At 56.4% G+C, this 21,053-nt stretch overlaps 1 protein-coding gene across 3 annotated transcripts in view; it reads left to right on the top strand.

Moving 5' to 3' along the window:
* LOC309867496 (myosin-7) overlaps nucleotides 1-21,053 on the top strand; it is a 51,203-nt gene that overhangs the window by 12,188 nt on the left and 17,962 nt on the right. For 2 of the 3 annotated variants that reach the window (XM_082736407.1, XM_082736409.1), the window contains 16 exons: nucleotides 287-432; nucleotides 1,583-1,673; nucleotides 2,405-2,794; nucleotides 3,012-3,138; nucleotides 3,347-3,465; nucleotides 4,211-4,407; nucleotides 4,977-5,160; nucleotides 5,357-5,522; nucleotides 5,661-5,785; nucleotides 6,356-6,664; nucleotides 6,910-7,113; nucleotides 7,236-7,361; nucleotides 7,568-7,843; nucleotides 8,721-8,816; nucleotides 8,952-9,086; nucleotides 9,671-9,803. In XM_082736407.1, the coding sequence (XP_082592533.1) occupies nucleotides 287-432; nucleotides 1,583-1,673; nucleotides 2,405-2,794; nucleotides 3,012-3,138; nucleotides 3,347-3,465; nucleotides 4,211-4,407; nucleotides 4,977-5,160; nucleotides 5,357-5,522; nucleotides 5,661-5,785; nucleotides 6,356-6,664; nucleotides 6,910-7,113; nucleotides 7,236-7,361; nucleotides 7,568-7,843; nucleotides 8,721-8,816; nucleotides 8,952-9,086; nucleotides 9,671-9,688 (2,709 nt within the window). In that variant the 3' untranslated portion in view covers nucleotides 9,689-9,803. Of the gene's footprint in view, nucleotides 1-286; nucleotides 433-1,582; nucleotides 1,674-2,404; nucleotides 2,795-3,011; nucleotides 3,139-3,346; nucleotides 3,466-4,210; nucleotides 4,408-4,976; nucleotides 5,161-5,356; nucleotides 5,523-5,660; nucleotides 5,786-6,355; nucleotides 6,665-6,909; nucleotides 7,114-7,235; nucleotides 7,362-7,567; nucleotides 7,844-8,720; nucleotides 8,817-8,951; nucleotides 9,087-9,670; nucleotides 14,633-14,953; nucleotides 15,172-16,397; nucleotides 16,542-16,782; nucleotides 16,940-17,023; nucleotides 17,052-17,340; nucleotides 17,453-17,742; nucleotides 17,836-18,543; nucleotides 18,608-18,831; nucleotides 18,931-19,398; nucleotides 19,503-19,589; nucleotides 19,729-21,053 lie in introns of those variants that run through there. The other variant, XM_082736408.1, reaches the window with a different exon arrangement.

Consider the following 21,053-nt stretch of genomic DNA (forward strand, 5'->3'; position numbering starts at 1 on the left):
TTCAGTTTTGCATCTGAAGTGCCTAACACACTCCTGCAGGATACTGCTGGATGAATGAATGGAGCTTTGGGTTTTGTCATACAGTCATTCATGAAATCATTTATCAAATAGTTACTGAGCATCCTTCCAAGCTGGGCGCTCTCATAGTCCCTTGGCCCACTCTGGGAAAGCTTTTCCAAGTCCCGGACATGTCTTAGGATTCCCCAAATCTGGAGTGACTAAGCTTCCAAATCCCCAAATCAGGATGATTGGTCTTACGGGGCACACTGCTCCTTCTCCCCACCAGCTGGAGGGATCCCTGGAGCAGGAGAAGAAAGTGCGCATGGACCTGGAGCGAGCAAAGCGGAAGCTGGAGGGCGACCTGAAGCTGACCCAGGAGAGCATCATGGACCTGGAGAATGACAAACAGCAGCTGGATGAGCGGCTGAAAAAGTAGCGTGTTCCCCTCCCTGGCACCTTTCCTCCTCCCTAGCTCAGCAGCCTGTTACACCTATGACAGTACAAGCTGTCCCAATTTGTTCACCCTCAGAGGCTGCAAGCCTCACACAGCCTCCGAAAGTGGGGGCAAAACCATGGGCAGAGGCCTTCAGAAAGAGGGCTCTCCTCCCCCAGACACATGCAGCAGTGCCCTGCCGTCCTCCCTGGCAAAACAGTCTAACCTGGATTCCTCGAGCCTTTTCTTCCTGTTGGGCAGCGGAGAAGGATGGAAACTCATAACTTTCCTCCTTCTACACACCAGTTGGTTAACCACTTGGAGACCAGTTGCTTAACACCGAGGAGGGCTCCACACAAAAGCCTCTCAGGATGGGCCTTTCAGGTCCTTCTCAGAGAGCCCTGAGGACCCCAGAGAAATGGGGCAGCCCCCACTCTTGAGCAGTGCAGGGATCTGATTAACTCATGGATCCAGTTCTTACTGCAAGTCCTACCAAGATGTACAGGTCCACTTCCCACACTTGAGAAACAGCCTGCAGGGTAGTTTTGGATAATTAAGGATCTTATGGGGCTCTAGGGTCAGGACTATGAAAGCCTCTGAGAGTCATCATGATTGCATCTTCCTGGGGCCTGTGTCCACCCAGGAGCCCTCACACTTCCTCAGGCACAGCAGGTGCTGAATGAATGAAGGAGTACATGATCCCAAGGATCTTCAAACCACCTCCTAAAAATGGCATTTTGAGGCCCACTTTACCAAAGAGGAAATGAAGGCTCAGAAAGGCTAACCCAACAACCCAAAGTAATGGTGATAGAATTAAAGGCCATTGGAGCTAAAAGGGGCCTTTGAAACCATCTGGTCCAATGACGTCATTCTACAGGACCATAGAGACGAAGTCCCACAGAACCCAGGTGTTGTCACCCCACCTGTGGTCCTCTGCCCATTACATTTCTTGCTAGACTTGAGGCCTTCAACATGTGGTACATTTTCAGGGACCCTACATCAGCCTCAGACACTACTTTTCTGATGAAATCCTGCTCTTCTTCTTCTTTTTTTTTTTTTTTTTTTTTGGTATTACCGTTTCCAAGTACTGGTGAGTCCTCCTGCTGCCCAACGGACCTTCCTCATCTTACCCTCCCTCCTTCCCCCCAGGAAGGACTTCGAGCTGAACGCCCTCAATGCGAGGATTGAAGACGAGCAGGCCTTGGGCAGCCAGTTGCAGAAGAAGCTCAAAGAGCTTCAGGTAAGCTTTGGGATGCTTAGGCTGGAGCCCCTGGGCAGGTCATCAGCTTCCTCCACCCCCTTCTCCAGAATGTCCTCCCCCCAGCATTACAGGAACTTGCTATAGGTCCATGAAGGGAGAGCTTGAACTATCACAGTACACCCAGGGAGCACCCCGAGGAGGGCTGGGTGATCCAAGGATGACATAGGAAAAGACCTGAAAAATATCACAGGTATAGGGCACAGAAACCCTGGCTTCCTGTCTCAGCTCTGGTTGAGCTAGCAACTGTGGGGAACTCATTCTAGATATCTGGATCTCTGTGTCCTCCCTTGTTACCAATGGCTTTTAAGATCCTTTTAGCCCTGACAGTCTGTGGCTTTGATTCTTACCCCTAGAGCAGACACCATGTTAGGGCTTCAGACAAACATGGCTCTCTCATGCTAAACTTTTAATATTTTTGCCACTAAACTGCTTAAAATATCCTTAGAACACAGGTCTCTTTGTCCCTCTTCAATAGTCAACTTCAGCCACTTTCTTTCCAATAGAAAATGTATAAAGTTCTGGCCTAAAAGAAGGCTAGTTCAGCTATCCAAAACATCTCCTCCAAATCCTTTTATTTCTACTTCTCTGCTGGTAGAACTGAAAAGACTTGCTGTTCCAGACAGGCCAGGAATGCTCTAGAGCTGTGGGGTGGGCGCTCCCCAAGGGAGGGCTCCAGGCAGTGGGTCTGAGCCCTCTGTGTCCCGGGCCAGGCTCGCATCGAGGAGCTGGAGGAGGAGCTGGAGGCCGAGCGCACGGCCAGGGCCAAGGTGGAGAAGCTGCGCTCAGACCTGTCCCGGGAGCTGGAGGAGATCAGCGAGCGGCTGGAGGAGGCCGGCGGGGCCACATCCGTGCAGATCGAGATGAACAAGAAGCGTGAGGCCGAGTTCCAGAAGATGAGGCGGGACCTGGAGGAGGCCACGCTGCAGCACGAGGCCACGGCGGCGGCCCTGCGCAAGAAGCACGCGGACAGCGTGGCCGAGCTGAGCGAGCAGATCGACAACCTGCAGCGTGTGAAGCAGAAGCTGGAGAAGGAGAAGAGCGAGTTCAAGCTGGAGCTGGACGACGTCACCTCCAACATGGAGCAGATCATCAAGGCCAAGGTGGGCGGCCTGCTCACCATCCTCACCCGCAGTTATCTCCATCTACCTTCACTTTGTGTCTGTGTCTCCTCTCTTCTCTGATAGTTGCATATCCCACTTCCCTTCATCCACTCTGTTCTCCAAATCTCTCCCGTCCATGCCTCTCCTCTGTACTTCTTTAACTGTATCCCTTTCCACCGTTCAAGGCCCCCTTGTGTGAATCCCCTTTCCCCCTCAGGCTAATCTGGAGAAGATGTGCCGGACCCTGGAAGACCAGATGAACGAGCACCGAAGCAAGGCCGAGGAGACCCAGCGTTCAGTCAATGACCTCACCAGCCAACGGGCCAAGCTACAGACCGAGAACGGTGAGCCCCGCCCCATCTCCCCCGACTGCCCGAGCCACCAGCCTTGGGTAGACACTTACACACGTGCGCACATGCGCATGCACCCACACCAAGACCCACACATGCACACCTCTCTCCAGAGAATGGGACCTAAGGGGAAAGGGAATGGTTGGGGATCGGGAGGGGTGACTTACCTTCCAGAGTTGAGTGTGCCTTCGTGCCTCTCCAGGTGAGCTGTCCCGGCAGCTGGACGAGAAGGAGGCACTGATCTCCCAACTGACCCGAGGCAAGCTCACCTACACCCAGCAACTGGAGGACCTTAAGAGGCAGCTGGAGGAGGAAGTTAAGGTGAGGCCCAGACTCAAGCCACTTGGCCCAGGCCAGGAGGGAGCAGGTCCCAAGAATGAGGCTTGCTGTCTTTCCATTGTTCTCCCATTTTCCAAATGGATTAATAGCCCAGGGCCTAGCTCATGTCTCCTAAATCAGTTGCCCAGGCTGAGGCCCTCTGCCTTTCTGCTGCCATTTCTTGGGGGAGGGGGCGCCTGGTCAAGGGCAAGTGAGGGGGAGGAGAGAAACACACTAGGGAGGAATGGCAGCCTTGGCAGGGCGTAGGTGTGGGATGCAGGAACTGCCCCACTGGGTCCTGGGATTAGCAAGATGGTCTGAAAGCTGGAGAAAGAAGCGAAACTGGAGCCTCTTTGGACACTTTCCTTGTGAGCAAAAAGGTGGAAAGAATATGACCTTTTCAAAAGGCCAGGGCTCCAATCCTAACATGCCCTTGAGAACTTGGTAGTCTTGAGGAAGCCCCCTAGCGTCTCTGAGCCCCTGCCTCCTCCTCTGGCAATGGGGATGAGGTTGATACTGACGTTTGTAGCGAGAAGCAAGGAGTGCTGGGCGTTACTCATGTAAACAGTGCAGCACCCAATGGATATTCTCTGTTACCAGTCCTCTGTAGACTGTTCCAGATCCCCTGGGGAATTAGAGCTGGAGAAGGTCCCAGGGAGGAGGGAGAAATTCAGTGAGGACATGGGTGAGGACTGGGGTGTACTGTGGAGAAAGCTGAGACCTCCTCCCTGTGCCCACCCCTCCGCAGGCGAAGAACGCACTGGCCCACGCGCTCCAGTCCGCGCGGCATGACTGTGACCTGCTGCGCGAGCAGTACGAGGAGGAGACAGAGGCCAAGGCTGAGCTGCAGCGCGTCCTGTCCAAGGCCAACTCAGAGGTGGCGCAGTGGAGGACCAAGTACGAGACAGATGCCATCCAGAGGACCGAGGAGCTTGAGGAGGCCAAGTGAGTCCCCAGGCAGCCCACCCCTCGCTGAGACCCCTCTGAAGGCAGGACGCACCCCAGCCCGATGCTGGGGGGATTCCTCACCGGGGATGGACGCTTGGCCAGGTCCCGCCAACACAGGAGTAATCCAGTCCAGGGCCCCACCTCCTTCTCCTCTCAGGGAAGCTTTTTGCTCGCGTTATGTTTCTCATCCGAATATAAGACGAACAAAAGGTTTGTCTGAGGGCAGAGTGCTCCCACCAGGGGCAGGGTGCTGTGACAGAGGAAGTGGGATGGGCCGTGGAAGCCCATGCCTCCTCCATGTCTGCAGCCTAGAGGCTGGCCCAGGGTCAGAGGAGACCACCTGGAGGGCCCTCCTCGGTGCTGTGGGTCTTCACAGCGTACCACCGAGACACTCTGCTGGCCAAATTCTCAGCCCCCTGGGGCCTCTCCTCAGCTTCTCCAACAACACTTCTGAGTTTTCAAGGATTGTTTTCTAGAACACTCACATTGTTTTCCCTTGTCCAAATCTACACCCTCTATCTTACCCAACCCTGTCCCATTTCCCAAATCGCCACTGCCCCGGGCAGGAAGAAGTTGGCCCAGAGGCTGCAGGACGCTGAGGAGGCCGTGGAGGCTGTCAACGCCAAGTGCTCTTCACTGGAGAAGACCAAGCACCGGCTGCAGAATGAGATCGAGGACCTGATGGTGGACGTGGAGCGCTCCAACGCAGCCGCCGCGGCCCTGGACAAGAAGCAGAGGAACTTCGACAAGGTGGGCCCGGGCTGGGGGGCTCGACCAGGGGCAGAACAGGGAGGCCAGCATCACCAGGAAGCCAGGAACCTCCTCCTGGGGGGCCAATGGGGTGCTGGGGAGGAGGCTGAGCCCCACAGAGGGGCCTGGGCAGGCCCTGGAGGACCAGGGTGGGGGCGGGGTGCTGGGGGCTGTGCAGTGAGCCGGGTCCCCACAGATCCTGGCCGAGTGGAAGCAGAAGTATGAGGAGTCCCAGTCCGAGCTGGAGTCCTCGCAGAAGGAGGCACGCTCCCTCAGCACAGAGCTCTTCAAGCTCAAGAACGCCTACGAGGAGTCCCTGGAGCATCTGGAGACCTTCAAGCGGGAGAACAAGAACCTCCAGGGTGCGCTGGGGCCGGAGAGGCCGGGGAGGGGCTGGGGAGAGCCTCCTTGTGTGGCGCCACTCAGGGGCTCCAAGAGGGGCGTCCCCCATCAGGGGACCATGGCAGCCCCCAACTGAGCGGCCCGGGCCCCTCCCCTAGAGGAGATCTCCGACCTGACGGAGCAGCTGGGTTCCAGTGGAAAAACCATCCACGAGCTGGAGAAAGTCCGCAAACAGCTGGAGGCTGAGAAGCTAGAGCTGCAGTCCGCCCTGGAGGAGGCTGAGGTGGGTATGCGGGGCGTGTGCGGGGCGTGTATGGGGTCGGGAGGCGGGGAGGAGAGCTGGGGCCTGGACTGTGGGCCCTGTTCTCATCTCCCTTTTGTCCATTTTGTTCACCAGTCCATCCTTAGAGCCTGACACATAGCAGCCACTCAATAAATAGTGTGGGATGAATGCATGCGTAGGTCACTCTAGTTCCTTCACACAGACATTTTACCTGGGAATTGTAGACAAGATTTCCCGGATCTACTCCCCTCTCCTTTCCGCCTCTGCCTCCCACTTCGGGATTTTTTACATTCTGTGCCTGATTGCCTGCGTTTCCTTGGCAACACCTTTCTCTTCATTTTCCTCTTTGTCTTCCTAGCTTGCTCTCCTCAGTGAAGGTCTGAACCACCTTTCCTAAGCCTATTTTTTGTTTCTTTTAAATTCTCTGTTCTTCTTCCTCCTTCTGCTTCTTTGACTGAACCACTTAATAGCACTCTTGAACTCACTTAGTATCTGTGATTCGTGGGCAGACCCCTGGCCCTGGCCCCATGCCCTGTCAGCCTCCAACCCTCTGGCCCCACCCCCTGCCAGGCCTCCCTGGAGCATGAGGAGGGCAAGATCCTGCGGGCACAGCTGGAGTTCAACCAGATCAAGGCAGAGATCGAGAGGAAGCTGGCGGAGAAGGACGAGGAGATGGAGCAGGCCAAGCGCAACCACCTGCGTGTCGTGGAGTCGCTGCAGACGTCCCTGGACGCTGAGACGCGCAGCCGCAATGAGGCCCTGCGGGTCAAAAAGAAGATGGAGGGCGACCTCAACGAGATGGAGATCCAGCTCAGCCATGCCAACCGCCTGGCTGCGGAGGCCCAGAAGCAAGTCAAGGGTCTCCAGAGCTTGCTGAAGGTACGGGGAGGCTCCAGACGTGGCAAGTCCCCTTACCTGGAGACGGACTAGCCTCCACGAGGTCAAGCCGGGAGCTGGTGTCCCACCAGAGCCATGCTCCCTCCAGCTCCTGCAGAGACATCCTACAGTACACCCACCCCCGACCCAGCCCATGGGGCTCTCCATCAGCACCCAGCCTAGCCTAATGGCCTTCTGATGAGGACAGAGGCCAACTGCTCTCTTGGGCCCACCCTCCTGGTCTGCAGGACACCCAGATCCAGCTGGATGATGCAGTCCGCGCCAATGATGACCTGAAGGAGAACATCGCCATCGTGGAGCGGCGTAACAACCTGCTGCAGGCCGAGCTGGAGGAGCTGCGGGCCGTGGTGGAGCAGACCGAGCGCTCTCGGAAGCTGGCAGAGCAGGAGCTCATCGAGACCAGCGAGCGGGTGCAGCTGCTGCACTCCCAGGTGAGCCACCCTGAGGCACAGTCCTGGAGGAAAGGGCGGCCAGCAGGACTCGGCCTGGTGAGGTTTGGGAGCCCCCTGTGGATGCTCAGGGCTTCTTGTGCTCTGCCCACCTTGATTTTCAGAACACCAGCCTCATCAACCAGAAGAAGAAGATGGATGCAGACCTGTCTCAGCTTCAGACTGAAGTAGAAGAGGCGGTGCAGGAGTGCAGGAACGCCGAGGAGAAAGCCAAGAAGGCCATCACCGATGTGAGTGACTGCTCCCCCCCGCCCCCCACTAAAGACAGGAACGAGGGCCCTGGGTCCCAGCCAGGCCACAGTGCCATGAAAGCTGACTCCTGCAGCTGCACGGGTGGGCGGGCCTCAGGAAACAAACGCCAGTCTGGGCAGATGGCAATCCTGGAGGGACCAGGGGCCCTGGGCCCTGTTCTTCTAGACCTCCCCCCTGCCCCCAGGCTGCCATGATGGCCGAGGAGCTGAAGAAGGAGCAGGACACCAGCGCCCACCTGGAGCGCATGAAGAAGAACATGGAGCAGACCATCAAGGACCTGCAGCACCGGCTGGATGAGGCTGAGCAGATCGCTCTCAAGGGCGGCAAGAAGCAGCTGCAGAAGCTGGAGGCCCGGGTGCGGGAGCTGGAGAACGAGCTGGAGGCTGAGCAGAAGCGCAATGCGGAGTCGATCAAGGGCATGAGGAAGAGTGAGCGTCGCATCAAGGAGCTCACCTACCAGGTGCGGGCATGGGGGCTGCTCTTGGCTGGATCCCCTGCACCAGGGCCGGAAGCTAAGATGATACCACCAAGAGGAATGAAGTGTTGTTCTCTCTTAGCCTGCTCTAGAGCAAGGAGTGGGAATGCAGCCCCCTGCTGCCCCGTTTCCACTCTGCCTAGCCCTGTCCTACACTGACTGTCCCCTGGCTAGAGGTCAACCTCTGAGCCTCTTGGCCTGGGAACTCTGCCTTCAACCTCACCCTCCGCCTGTCCACTGGGGTCAACACCTACCCAGAGCTCTAGACAAAGCTCACCCAGCACAGATTCCCCGAAAGCAAGTATGTTACCAAGCTCTGATTGGGGGCCATGACCACCAAAATACACCAAAAACTACCCCAAAGTCATTCAACACATCTCAGAACTTTCTGGTTTGTTTTCTACAATCAGACTCCTAATTAGATTTTACTCCTGTTCCAACCCAGAAAGTCCAGAAAGGACACACATGTCCTTAGATCGAGTCCCTTCCCTGCAGCCCGGGAAATTTCAGCATGCAGTCCCAGCATTACTTCCATCATGCACTGGCTTCCCGAACAGGAGGGTTTATCCTCCACAGGACCCCTAAGGGCCTGCTCCCTGGAACAGCGAACATGCATGGTTTTGTGCAGGATTTCAGGATTCCATCAGCTCCCCCAGACTCTTTCCTGAAATAAATCATCAAAAATAGAATCGTTTTTTAATGATAAATAAATAAATAAAGGGAAGAGCGCCAGTGTTTGCTGAGGATCAAAAAGTAGAACTGGGTGCCGATATTTCACTCTGAGTAAAGACAACAAGCAGGGGGAGGGGGCAAGCTCCCCCTCATGACCGTGCTGTCCTCACCCCTAACCACCCCACCCCAGACAGAGGAGGACAGAAAGAACCTGCTGCGGCTGCAGGACCTGGTGGACAAGCTGCAGCTGAAGGTCAAGGCCTACAAGCGCCAGGCCGAGGAGGCGGTGAGCGACCCTGCTAGGGACTGAGCCTGGAGGAGGGACACTGTGGAGCCTCCCCCACCCCCACCCTGGGCTGGGAGGCTGTGAGGACCTCTGGCTTCCTCTCACCTCCTCCTCCCCGTGCCCGGACCCCCGCAGGAGGAACAGGCCAACACCAATCTGTCCAAGTTCCGCAAGGTGCAGCATGAGCTGGATGAGGCCGAGGAGCGGGCGGACATCGCCGAGTCCCAGGTCAACAAGCTGCGGGCCAAGAGCCGTGACATTGGCGTCAAGGTGGGTGGGCCTTGCCTGGGCCTCACTAGTCACTGTGTCAGCACACCTGCCACCATCAATGCCCCTCAGACAGAGCCCACTCATGCCAGGGAGGCCTCCTCTTCATTCACCGACCCCCCCCCTCAATTAAACCCTGAAGCCCCAGAGGGCCTGGTAAAGCAGCCCTCGGGGACGTCTAAGATTCTTCCAGCTCTAACTTTTAATGGTTTTGTAAATCCCAGGCCCAGGGTGATCAGCAACTCTAGAAGGCCCCAATTTGTCCCACTATGTCCCAATTCCCCCCAACTGTGGGTCTTCTCTCATCATCCACTACTTTTGGCCCAGAGCCCAGTAACTCAGCCCTAAAGTGGACAGCCCAGAGGACCCCCTTGTCCTCACCCAGGCAGCGCCCTCTGGCTGACCTCACAGTCCTCACCCCTCCACACCAACCCCTAGGACACATCTCTCACCATCTTGGGGGCTTCCCTCAGGCCCTAAGAGGTTCTCCACCCCCATCAGGTGCCCTGTGTCCCTTTTTACTGCCCCTGTGTCTGCCCAACACGCACCTCCCCAGAGCTAACCGGGGTTTTGTGTCCTTTCAAAAGGGCTTGAATGAGGAGTAACTTTGCCACATCTTGATCTGCGCTGTCCTGAGGGTGCCGATGAAGCTTCCAGTTCCAGAGCCTCTACAGCAGCCCCTTTGGAGGAAGCAGAATAAAGTTATTTCCCTTAAGCCAAGATCTGGCCTCCAGACTCTTCTTCACTGCCGGCCAGCCACAGGGACCTGAATGTGGGGGTGGGGCTGGGGCTCCAAGGGCAGAAGGGCTGCTTTGCAGGCAGTCCAAGGAGGCCTTCCTGGGTAGCCCTGGAGGCCCTGAGTATCCTCAGTGACAAACTGGCCAGGTGCTCCCATTTGTCTCCTTCACAGCAGGTGACACCTGTACTCCCAGCCCTCTCCCTGGTCCAGAGACGCTTGGGGTTCAAGGAGATTTAAAAATCCCTTAAGGCTTGCTGAGAGCACAGGCATCCCTTCTGCTATGAGCCTACACTGACTGACACTACCCTACCCCCTAACCAGGGCTGGGCTGCCAGGACAGAGCGAGGTATAGGGATGCCCTCTGAGGTGTGGGCAAACGACCCCCAATCCCCGGCCCAGGGCAGGTCCCTGAGAGGGCACAGGGATTTGTGGTTACAGCCCATTTTACCCTTGCAGACACAGCCACCCCTGTCTCCAACCACCCTGAGGTCAGGGCCCCCACCCCACCACAGTCGGAACTGTTCCCTCAGCCCAGCCTCCGCAGACCCCCCTCAGATCCCCCTCTGTCCACAGCACTCCTTTCTTGTCCTTCACTTCTTCCTGCTGGAACTTCCTTTCCCAAGACCCTCCTCATCTGGGCTTGCTGGAAGATGGGGCATCTTTGGCCCATTTATGGCTGGCCATCTGGAGAGGAGGCAGGCAGATGAGGGAGTGTGGAGAGGAGAGTCCCCCATAAGCAAGACTTTGGAGAATAGTGGGGGCAGTGGCAGAGGGCTGGGAAGTGGAGAAAGGAGCAAGCCTCCTCCCAACTAAACAAGCCCAGTCTCCCAGAGTCACCGCCACACCTGGGCTGCTGAGGGAAGCCGGGCACTGTGGGCCACAGCAGGCAGGAGCTCACAAGGCATGGGGCTGTCAGCCACCCACTGGGAACCGGGGAAGGCCTGCCTCAGCCCTGGACCGAATCTCCTGCACCCAACCACATAGCCGCCCCAGCCAGGCTCCTCCTCAGCCTCCACTCTGAGCAGCCAGGAAGAGGGCCTACCCCAGGAAGAATCAGAGAATAGGAGGAGAAGGGAAGCAGAGAAAGAGGGGATAACTGAGGAGGGTGGCAGTGGAGGGAGGTGGAGCTCAAGAAACTGGGGACCCCCGGAGCCTGGGAAACCAATAAAGAGAAAAGATACAAGCAGTGAGGAGGCCTTGGAAAGATCCATGGGCTCCCAGACTTGTCCTTGTGGGCCCCTCTACCCATCCACCCCAGGACCACTTCTCTTCCTAGGAAGGACTTGGGGAGCAATGAGGAAGTCAACAGAGGATAGGGAGACCCAGGGGAACCCTGAGAACGCAAGCTTTGACAGAGGAGAGAGGCAGGAAACATGGTGGAGCCTGGCCGCCGGTGGGAGGGGGCTGACCTGTGGAGAAGCAGAAAGGCAGGGTGAACTTTGGAGAGAGATGCTGCAGGAGCTGGGGTGGGGGATGTCACCTGGCAAGTGAAGAAATCCTGGGTCACCTTCAGATGTGAGGGAAATCGGCAAGGCCAGGAGTAGTGTTAGAGAGGGGCGGACAGAGACCCCGGAGCAGGACACAGAGGCAGAGATGAGACCGGCAGAGGGTGAGCAAACGTCGGGCTGAGAGCAAACAGAGACTCGTGGAAACGTCCACATATTGGACCCCAGGACAGGTAGAAATCAGGTGCCAGGGAGACTCAGAGGCCAAGCCCAGCTTTGAGGCAAGGAACTGGGCAGAAGGAAAGGGAGGTCAGCCAGAGACAGACAGAGATCCAGAGAGCCTGGCACAGCATGGCAACCTGGTGTCCCCTCACCTGTGGCAGGAGTGTCCATCCTGTGCCCTTGCAGTCCGGATCTTCCAGCGCAATGAGAGACCGCTGAGGGAGGATGGAACGCAGGGATGGATGTGAGAGCCCACGGTGAGGAGGGGACCTATGGGAAGGAAGAGGAGGGGAAATGGACCAGACAGGGGGGCAGAACCCTGGAATCAACTTAACCTCATCCCTCTTCCTTGTTCCATTGGAGGCAGTGGGAACGGCCTGCCTGCTGCTCAGCTGCCGCTCCACCTCTGCTGAGACCAGCCTGCTCAAAATACAGGGTTCCCTGAGGACAGAGCCTGGTCTTTGTCGGCGGGACCTGACCCAATCTGACCTGGTGTTCTTAGCCCCTTATCATCTCCCCAGGGCAATGAGAACTGGGCACTGACGCACGGGACTAACCCCCCAGCTTACACGCCGGGACCTCAAGTGACCTGGAGCTGGGGACAAGTGGTCTGCATCCCTTGGGGGACTAATATTTTGGTGTATGTACCTGCATGAGATGTGGATGTGGGGCTGACACAGGTCCCTGCCCCCTCAAGGACACTGGGTATAGGATACACATCCGCTGAAACAGATGCATGTTACCGAGTCCAGTAATGGGGCAGTGGTGGTGCGGCGGGGAGGAATTCTAGGGAGTCGGGAACGTTGGGGGAGAAGCCACATATTTAATGGAAACCTCTCCTACCCGGAGAAACTGACCCTGGTCTGTCCTACCCACCTCCACACTCTAGAGCTATATTGAGAGGTGACAGTGGATGGGGTGGGAGGGGGGAGCTGAGAGAGTGTTCCTGCGTGTGAGGGTGTGGGGGAAAGCCAGAGCAGGGGAGTCTGGCTTTGTTTCCTGAACACAATGTCCACTTAGTCATACCAGGCACGGCCTGCTGAAGGCCAAACACCTTACTGCCTCTGAGAGGTGGCATCACTGGAGGCCAGGGAGGGGGCCTTGAGGGCCTGGGGCACTCAGGGACACAGGCAAGAAAGGGCATGTGAGTAGGAGCCCCAGGAGGTTTGGGAGAGGACACGGGGCGTTCTACCTGAGGAGGGGGAGATGCACTGCAGAACACCCCGCCCCCACCCCATGGAATGCAGAGCTTGGGGCCCAGCTGGTGTAAATCCCTGGGCCTGCCAGGCGCCCCAGCCAGCCAGAGCAGCACCTGCACCCTCTGGCAGCCCAGAGAGGGAGAGGCGGAAGGGAGCAGCCCCCCACCCCCACCCCCTCCTCCCTCAGGCCAGGATTAATGCCTCCTGCCTTGCCCTACCCCCTCCCAATCCCATGTCCCACACCAGGAGCAGTGGACGGTTAAACTTCCACGTGGGAATGTGGGTGTGTAAATGTGCGTGTTGGTGTGCCTAACCGCAAGTGGGAAAATCTGTGATCATGAATGTGTAAGTGTGAAAAGTCTGCATGTGTGTGGCTAGGAATGCTTCCGGACGTGTGATTGTCAAGTCGATAGGGACGGGTAGTGGACCGTGGGTCTGAGTGTGAATTTGTGGTTGGTGTGGGAGAATTCCTTCTCCTTTGAGAGGACAGAGAGTGGCCACTGCAGCAGGAGCATCACTGGAGGGGCTGGGGCTCCAGATATGTACCTGAAGCAGCACAGCCTCAAGTCCGCAGGAGAATACCTGCCTGGAGATCTAGGGACCAGAAGGAAACCAGGTACACTGCGTTTGTGCAGGGAGAGGGCAGCACACACATCTGTTTTCTAACAAAGGGAAACTGAGTCATGGAGCTGGGCAGTAAATTCCCCTTATTGGGCATCCCAGCTCCAGCTCCCAGCCCCTAACACCATGGGACCTCAGGTCAGAGAGGGTGGGCAGATGTTCCCAGCCTGGGGGTATGTTAGGTCAGGCCAGGGTAGAAATGGGTAGAAGAGTGGGAAACCCGTAGCTGGGGTCAGGGGACAGCATCTGGCCTGCAGGAGAAGGTGACTTTAGCCCAGTGTGCTCAGCTCACCCTCCAGGTTAAAAATAACCAAGGTAAGGGCCTGGCAGGCAGGGGCATTTGTGGGAGAAGGTCCTGTCTTTCTACTATCTGCCCATCAGTTCTTTGGAGGAAAGGAATGTGCCCAAGGACTAAAAAAAGGCCCTGGAGCCAGAGGGGCTAGGGTGACAGACCTTTCATGGGCAAATCTAGAGGCACTGCTGTCCTCCTGTCACCTCCAGAGCCAAGGGATCAAGGGAGGAGGAGCCGGGAGGGAAGAGAGGTGGGAGGGAGGGTCCCTCCGGAAGGACTCCAAATTTAGGCAGGGGTTGGGAGCAGTAGGATATAAAGGAGAAGGCTCCCCCAGGACAGACAGACACTCCTCTGAACCAGGTAAGAGAGAGTTTGGTGGACTCTGCGTCCAGTCCCCGGAGCCCCCACCTCAGGGAGTGGAGTGCAGGTTGGTCTGAGACCCAAGGGTTCTGCTAGAACTGCCTTGCCCAACCCTGGGAAGTTCCTACCGACAGAGGGGTGGTTCCCAAGGAAAACCCAGAAAACTCTTTTCTCCTCTGATCTACCTTTCTTTCCCTGCCTCTGCTGTCCCCCACTTCCTGTATCCTCCATGCTCTGCCCTCCATCTTCCTCCCTCCTTGGATAGCTTTCTGCTCTTTGTCTGGTTTTATGTTATCTCCTGGTCTTTATCAATACTTGTCACTCCTGTCCTTCTTTGTCTGTCTCCCTGGCCCATCCTTCCTGTCGGCGTGCATGTGTGTTCTAATCTTCTCACCTCTATCTCCCACTCTGATTCCCTGTCCACCCCTGGTGCTCTCACCAACTCTGCATCCTTTCTTTACCGGCTCTCTGCCTCTTCTCTCTCCCAAATTCCCCATTTCGGTCGGTCCTGCACGTCCGGCTCTTTGGATCGATCCTCCGGGCTCACTTCTCCCCGATGACCCTTCTCCACTGTTCTCTCTCCTCGTCTGGTCTTCCCTCTGCCTGCCTGGGTCTCTGTGGTTCCACCCATGGTCCAGAGTCTTCAGGATTCTCCGTGAAGAGATAACCAGGTGAGAACCCCTCCAATCCTCTCGTGGGAGCCAGATTGCTGGACCGGGGCCCCCGTCTCTCCTCTAGGCAGCTCGGAACCTCCCCTACCTCAGAACACCAGCCAATTCCAGCCGGTGCAGAGCCTTAGAGAGTCTCCTTCTGCGTCAGGTCAGAGGGCAAAGGAAGGAGAACCTGAAGCACAGGGAGGATGGGACCCAGGCCAGGGTCTCCTCAGTGGTAGGGCGGAATAGAGGGACAGGTGGTGAGGAGGGGTGGCCGGGAGTGGGGGTGCAGAGCACGGGAGGAGGTGCCACTGTCTCAGTTGGCCCTTCTGTCTCAAGCGCAGGGAAGCACCAAAATGACCGATGCCCAGATGGCCGATTTTGGGGCGGCAGCCCAGTACCTCCGCAAGTCAGAGAAGGAACGTCTGGAGGCCCAGACTAGACCCTTTGACATCCGCACTGAGTGCTTCGTACCCGATGACAAGGAGGAGTTTGTGAAGGCCAAGATCTTGTCCCGGGAGGGAGGCAAGGTCACTGCTGAGACAGAGAATGGCAAGGTGTGTGGGGCATAGTGCCAGAGAAAGGGAGAGAAGGTTTGGTGGGGGGTTGCAAGGGTGAGGCCACTTGCTGTGGGAGCTGAGGGCTTGGGAGAAGAGCTAAAGCCAGTAGGAGTGCCAGACATGACCCCTCGAGGGACTTAGACTTGGGTGTGAACTCGGACGTTTCTCAGATGGACCCAAGCAGTGGAACAGGGGGGCGTGCTCTTCGCCAGGGAAGATGCTGGGACCGGGAGGTGGGCGGAACCTCCACTGGCGTCTGCCTCAGTGGGGTCCTGGAGATAAAAAAGACAGAGGCACAGTATCAAGTAAAGTTCATTCTTGTATGCATATCCCCACCTCTTTGTGCCTCAGTTTCCTCCACAGACCAGCTCCCCCAAATTCACCTCACCCAAACCAAGAGCAAACTCTTAGAACCAGATGAACACAAAAAGCAGGAGTTCTTGAGCTGAACACTCAGTCTTGGGGTTAGTGACCAGTGCTCAGAAGTCCATAGTACCTGCTTCCTCTCACAAGCCGTAAGGGTCGTCACTGGTCACTAGCAGCGGCTCACACCATTTGTCCTCAGACCTGCCGACTGAATGTTGAGTCCCAACGAGGTGTGCAATAACAGGTCACAACCTGCTGGGGTCTTTGACTCTGGTCCCAGTTCTGCCGCTGGTTGTCTACCAAGCTGGTAAACCATTTAATTGTTCTAGCCGCAGCTTCCTCCACTGTCCAGAAACAATACCAGAATACCTACCTGCAGGGTCTAAAGATCTTAGGGCATGGCGAAGTGACTGGTGTCACATAAACCACCTTAATGGTGACCAATGGGGACTATAGGTTGGTGGTAGAGATGTTTCCCAGCGGGGCAAGGTTTGCCCTGAGCCACTGAAGCCCACAAGCAGTGCTCCCAGGAGTCAGGGTAAGGTATGTGCCCAGATTGGACAGCTGCCAGCCCCACCAAGTTTGCCGCTAGGTGCATGAAGCAGGGACAGAAAGGGGCTGCTCATGGTCACAAGCCCTGGGGCACCGGCAAGACACGGAAACCCTAGGATGGGAGACACAGTGAGCTCTAAGTCGTCTGGGGAAAGCATGGGGCAGGGCTTGGGTGCTGGTCAGAGGAGAGCTGGGGGATTGAGGTTGCAGATTGTGTTTTGGGAGGAGGTAAGTGCGTGAGGCTGGCGAGCAAGGACTGTCAAGGTGGGGGGGTGCGGTCATCCCTGTCTGTGTACCCTCCCCAGACTGTAACCTTGAAGGAGGACCAGGTGTTGCAGCAGAACCCGCCCAAGTTTGACAAGATCGAGGACATGGCCATGCTGACCTTCCTGCACGAGCCTGCTGTGCTCTTCAACCTCAAGGAGCGCTATGCAGCCTGGATGATCTATGTGAGTGCGCATGGCAGGAAGCCAGCCCTGGGTGGACGACAAAGTAGGCCAGCGCCACTCTCTCAAGGCAACGGGTCAGGATTCTCCAAGGGACCCCAGCTCCCCTCTGCCCCCTCCCTAACCCTGGTCAGCTGCAGGAAGAGAGGAGCCAGTTCGGGTGACCAGGGACTCCCCTGCCTGTCCCCACCTGACCCAGGCATCCCCTTCCAGCCCCTCACGCCTGTTCCCTCTCCTGCTCCAGACCTACTCGGGCCTCTTCTGCGTCACCGTCAATCCCTACAAGTGGCTGCCGGTGTACAACGCCGAGGTGGTGGCCGCCTACCGGGGCAAGAAGAGGAGCGAGGCGCCGCCCCACATCTTCTCCATCTCTGACAACGCCTATCAGTACATGCTGACAGGTGGGCCTGACAGCCCTGACCCGTGCTCCCTCAGGCCTGTACCCATGGACCTGACCATGTTGCCTCTCCTCTTTTCTCTTCCAGATCGGGAGAACCAGTCCATCCTCATCACGTGAGCAAATGCCATCCACCCACATAGGGACTTGGGGGGGACCCAGGCTGATTCCTGGGGGTTCAGAGGGGAGGAAAGGTTTAAAGATTTGGTTGCAAGGAGTACAGGGAGCTGGGCTCTCAGAGGGGTGTCGGAGTGATCTACAATGATATGCAAATTCTGCAGGGCCCTGGGCCCTGGTAGAGGAATATAGAAGGCTGGGATCCTGAGGGAGGATGGTGCAGGGGGCTGAACTCCAAATGGAGCACAGGGGAAATCTTGGATTCTGATGGGTCCCTCTTGCCTCAAGTGGAGAATCCGGTGCAGGGAAGACTGTGAACACAAAACGTGTCATCCAGTACTTTGCCAGCATCGCGGCCATAGGTGACCGTGGCAAGAAGGACAATGCCAGTGCAAACAAGGTATGGGGTGGGCCACAGGCTCAGCAGAGGGACCTGGGGGCAGAGTGACCCAGCTGACCCCTAGCCTTGCCCTGGGGAACAGTGGGTACAGCACCACCGAGCCCAATGCTCAAGACCTGCCTGGAAGGAGACACACACTCTGATGTCTGAATATGGCCCTTTGGAGCCAGAGACCCACCTGCCATCCATCCAGCCCCACCCCCATCCCCCAGGACCGGTATAGCCCCCTGCCCTCCCCACTGCTGGAGGTGGACAGAAGATAAACCCTCGGGGTTCTGCTGCCTTCACAGGGCACCCTGGAGGACCAGATCATCCAGGCCAACCCCGCCCTGGAGGCCTTCGGCAACGCCAAGACCGTCCGGAATGACAACTCCTCCCGCTTTGTGAGTGCCTTTGACAGCTGCCAACTGGCCTCTTTTGGCCTGAACAAGAAAAGCGGGGTGGGGGTGTCGTTTTCTCAACAGTCACCACACCCAGGTGATCATCCTGCATTTGGGTTTTGGGATATCAACAAGGGTGCGCGTGTGCACACACACACTCTTAAATCCTCTTGACCCAGCCCGGCTCCCTGAGATCGGAGAACTCAAGAAAAGAGACCCAGAGTCACCAGAGCGATTCCATAACCAAGTAATGGAGCTGATTTGGAGCACATTCTAGATTTTCCAAATGACTTTTTCCAGCACTCTTCCACATGGGAAGTGGGCAGGGATCATAGGTGCTGGAGCCAATTCCCCAGCTTCCCACCTGCCCAGCAAGTCCCTGCACCTAAGTCCCAGGTCCTCTGTCTGTAACACAGAGGTAGAAATATTTACCTCGCAGGTCACTGAAAGGATTGATGACATCATACCAGAGGAACAAACAGGAGGCATTGTATCTGTGTTCATTCCTGTGTTGTTGTTTCTTCTCAGACATATCTAGTAATATGGAGATGGGTATACTTTTCCCTGTTTTACTGATACTAATCTGGGACACCAAAGAGGTCATTAACATTCCCAGAACTACCCAGGGCTTTCTGGGTTGTTTTGAGGTCCAAGATTTCCATTCTGTCCCTTCTGGCCAGTTCCCTGACTCTTTGTCCCATCCACCTGCAGGGGAAATTCATCAGGATCCACTTTGGAGCCACTGGAAAGTTGGCTTCTGCAGACATAGAGACCTGTGAGTATGGCAGGGAGCCGTGCATGCCCTTCTGTGTCCTCTGCCTTTGCCTTCTCTCCCAGCTGGGCCACCCTAACTCAACATTCCCTCTCCACCTTCTTTCCTCTTCCCCTGGCTCTCTTCATTTTGTTCTAAGAGCCTTTCTCCCCTAATCTACACCCATTTGCTGTATCAACTCTCTCCCCATCCTTATCTGCTGCCTTCCTCCCTTCTCCTCACTTCAGATCTCCTGGAGAAGTCCCGGGTGATCTTCCAGCTGAAGGCTGAGAGGAACTACCACATCTTCTACCAGATCCTGTCCAACAAGAAGCCAGAGCTTCTGGGTGAGCCTGTCTATACCTCAATGCCCCCATTGCCTTCCCCAGGTAGGGTGGGTGTCCTCCTCCTCCTCACCTGTCCCCATTCCTCTCCCTCCTCCTTTAGTCTGCTCAGGTCTTCTCTTCCTTCCCCATCTCAGATCTGCCTGGGTCTCCTCTTGCCTCTCTCCCCACTCTTTCTTTGTCATGTATCTTCTCCTCTTCTTGGTTGATTTTCCCCTTCTCCTCTTCATGCCTCCCCTGCTGCCAGGTGTCATTCTCCCACTGTCTTCCCTCCCCACTCCCCTGCCTACTTTTTCATGTCTTTTGGATTCTCTGCATGGTCCTTGCTGACTGTCCTCCTCTCTCCCTGCTCCTGGTCCTCTCCTCATTGTCCCTGCCCCAACCCCACCGTGCCCTCCTCCCAACCCCTCTCTGCCCATCCCTTGCCCTCTCCCGTCCCCTTGTCCCCTGCCCTGCTCCTTGCCTGGACAGACATGCTGCTGGTCACCAACAACCCCTACGACTACGCCTTCGTGTCTCAGGGAGAGGTGTCTGTGGCCTCCATCGATGACTCCGAGGAGCTCTTGGCCACAGATGTGAGTGAGGAGGCAACATGAGAGCTCCCGAGGGTTCCTGCACCACCAAACCCAACCTCCCTCTTTGCCTCTCCTGCTCTGTCCTAGAGCGCCTTCGACGTGTTGGGCTTTACTTCCGAGGAGAAAGCTGGAGTCTACAAGCTAACGGGCGCCATCATGCACTACGGGAATATGAAGTTCAAGCAGAAGCAGCGGGAAGAGCAAGCTGAGCCAGATGGCACCGAAGGTGGGGGCAGGTGCTGGGTGTTCACCTGTCAGGAGGAGATCGTCCTCTGGGAGCAGGGTCTCCCATGCTGGGTCCCAAAGTGGTGCTATTCAACAATTCTTGAAGAGCTAGGCTGACAACCTAGTTTATTAAGGTAATTAGGACCATGATGGAGAAAGTGGGAGGAAGCCAGAAGTATGAGAAGCAAATGGTCAGAGAGCAGTACCTCGTCCCAGGGGCAGGGCCCCACCACCATCCAGCCCGACCTCCAGGCTTTCTCCTCATTAGAGCCTAGTCAGAGGTCAACCACTGTCCCCAGACAGGCTGGTTCCTGGGGACCTGAGGCCTGTGGGGTAGATGGATGGGGTGAGAGCCAGGGAGGGACAAGGATATGTGAGAGACGGGCAGGCAGGGAGGCCCCCTACAATCCTGCCAACTCTTCAACCCCAGCTGCACTGACCAGAAGTGAGTTGGGATGTCTCCTCCTAGGCTCAAGACTCAGCCAAGCTCAGAAATGCACAGATTCTGAGCTCTGCACATTAGTGTGTATGTGGAGGTTGCCCAGCCCTTGGATGGGTCCCTTTCAGGCCCCATGCCATGTACTGTTTGGGAGGTAAGGGCCAGGAGTCAGGATATAGCTTGCCATTAACATGTTGCATACCTCACTGGGCCTCAGTTTCCTCCTCAGTGAAATGGAACAACAGTCCTTCCTAGCTCACTCTGGGGCCATTGTAGGAATTCTTTTTTTTTTTTTTTTTAAGATTTTTTTTTATTTTTTTTTATTTGACAGAGAGAAATCACAAGTAGATGGAGAGGCAGGCAGAGAGAGAGGGAAGCAGGCCCCCCGCTGAGCAAAGAGCCCGATGCGGGACTCGATCCCAGGACCCTGAGATCACGACCTGAGCCGAAGGCAGCGGCTTAACCCACTGAGCCACCCAGGTGCCCCCCATTGTAGGAATTCTTTGAGAAGGAGATGTCAAGGTGTGAATAGGGCCAGACAAATGCCCAAGAACCTTCCTCTTAGCCTACCTTCAAGGACTCCTTCTCTGTATCTCTCCAGATCAAAATGCCAAGCCTGGCTTTCATGAGAACAAGTCATCAGCTATCACAAAACTCTTGAAATTAAATCAAATACATTTCTTCTAAATAGAGATCATATGTTGGATGGCACAGGTGGAGAGCTGGGGTGGGGAGAGCCTTGCTGTTAGGAACCTTAATACCAAGTTGGTCACTGCATGGATCCAGAATGGAACGGGCCTGGTCCTGGATCAGATCTGGGGATGGGAGCAAAGGAGGCAGGGAGCAGGGCCCATCTCCGTCAGCCAGAGTCTGTGTCCTGGAGACGT

The sequence above is a fragment of the Mustela nivalis genome (genome assembly GCF_964662115.1).
Source record: "Mustela nivalis genome assembly, chromosome: 6".
NCBI lineage: Eukaryota > Metazoa > Chordata > Mammalia > Carnivora > Mustelidae > Mustela > Mustela nivalis.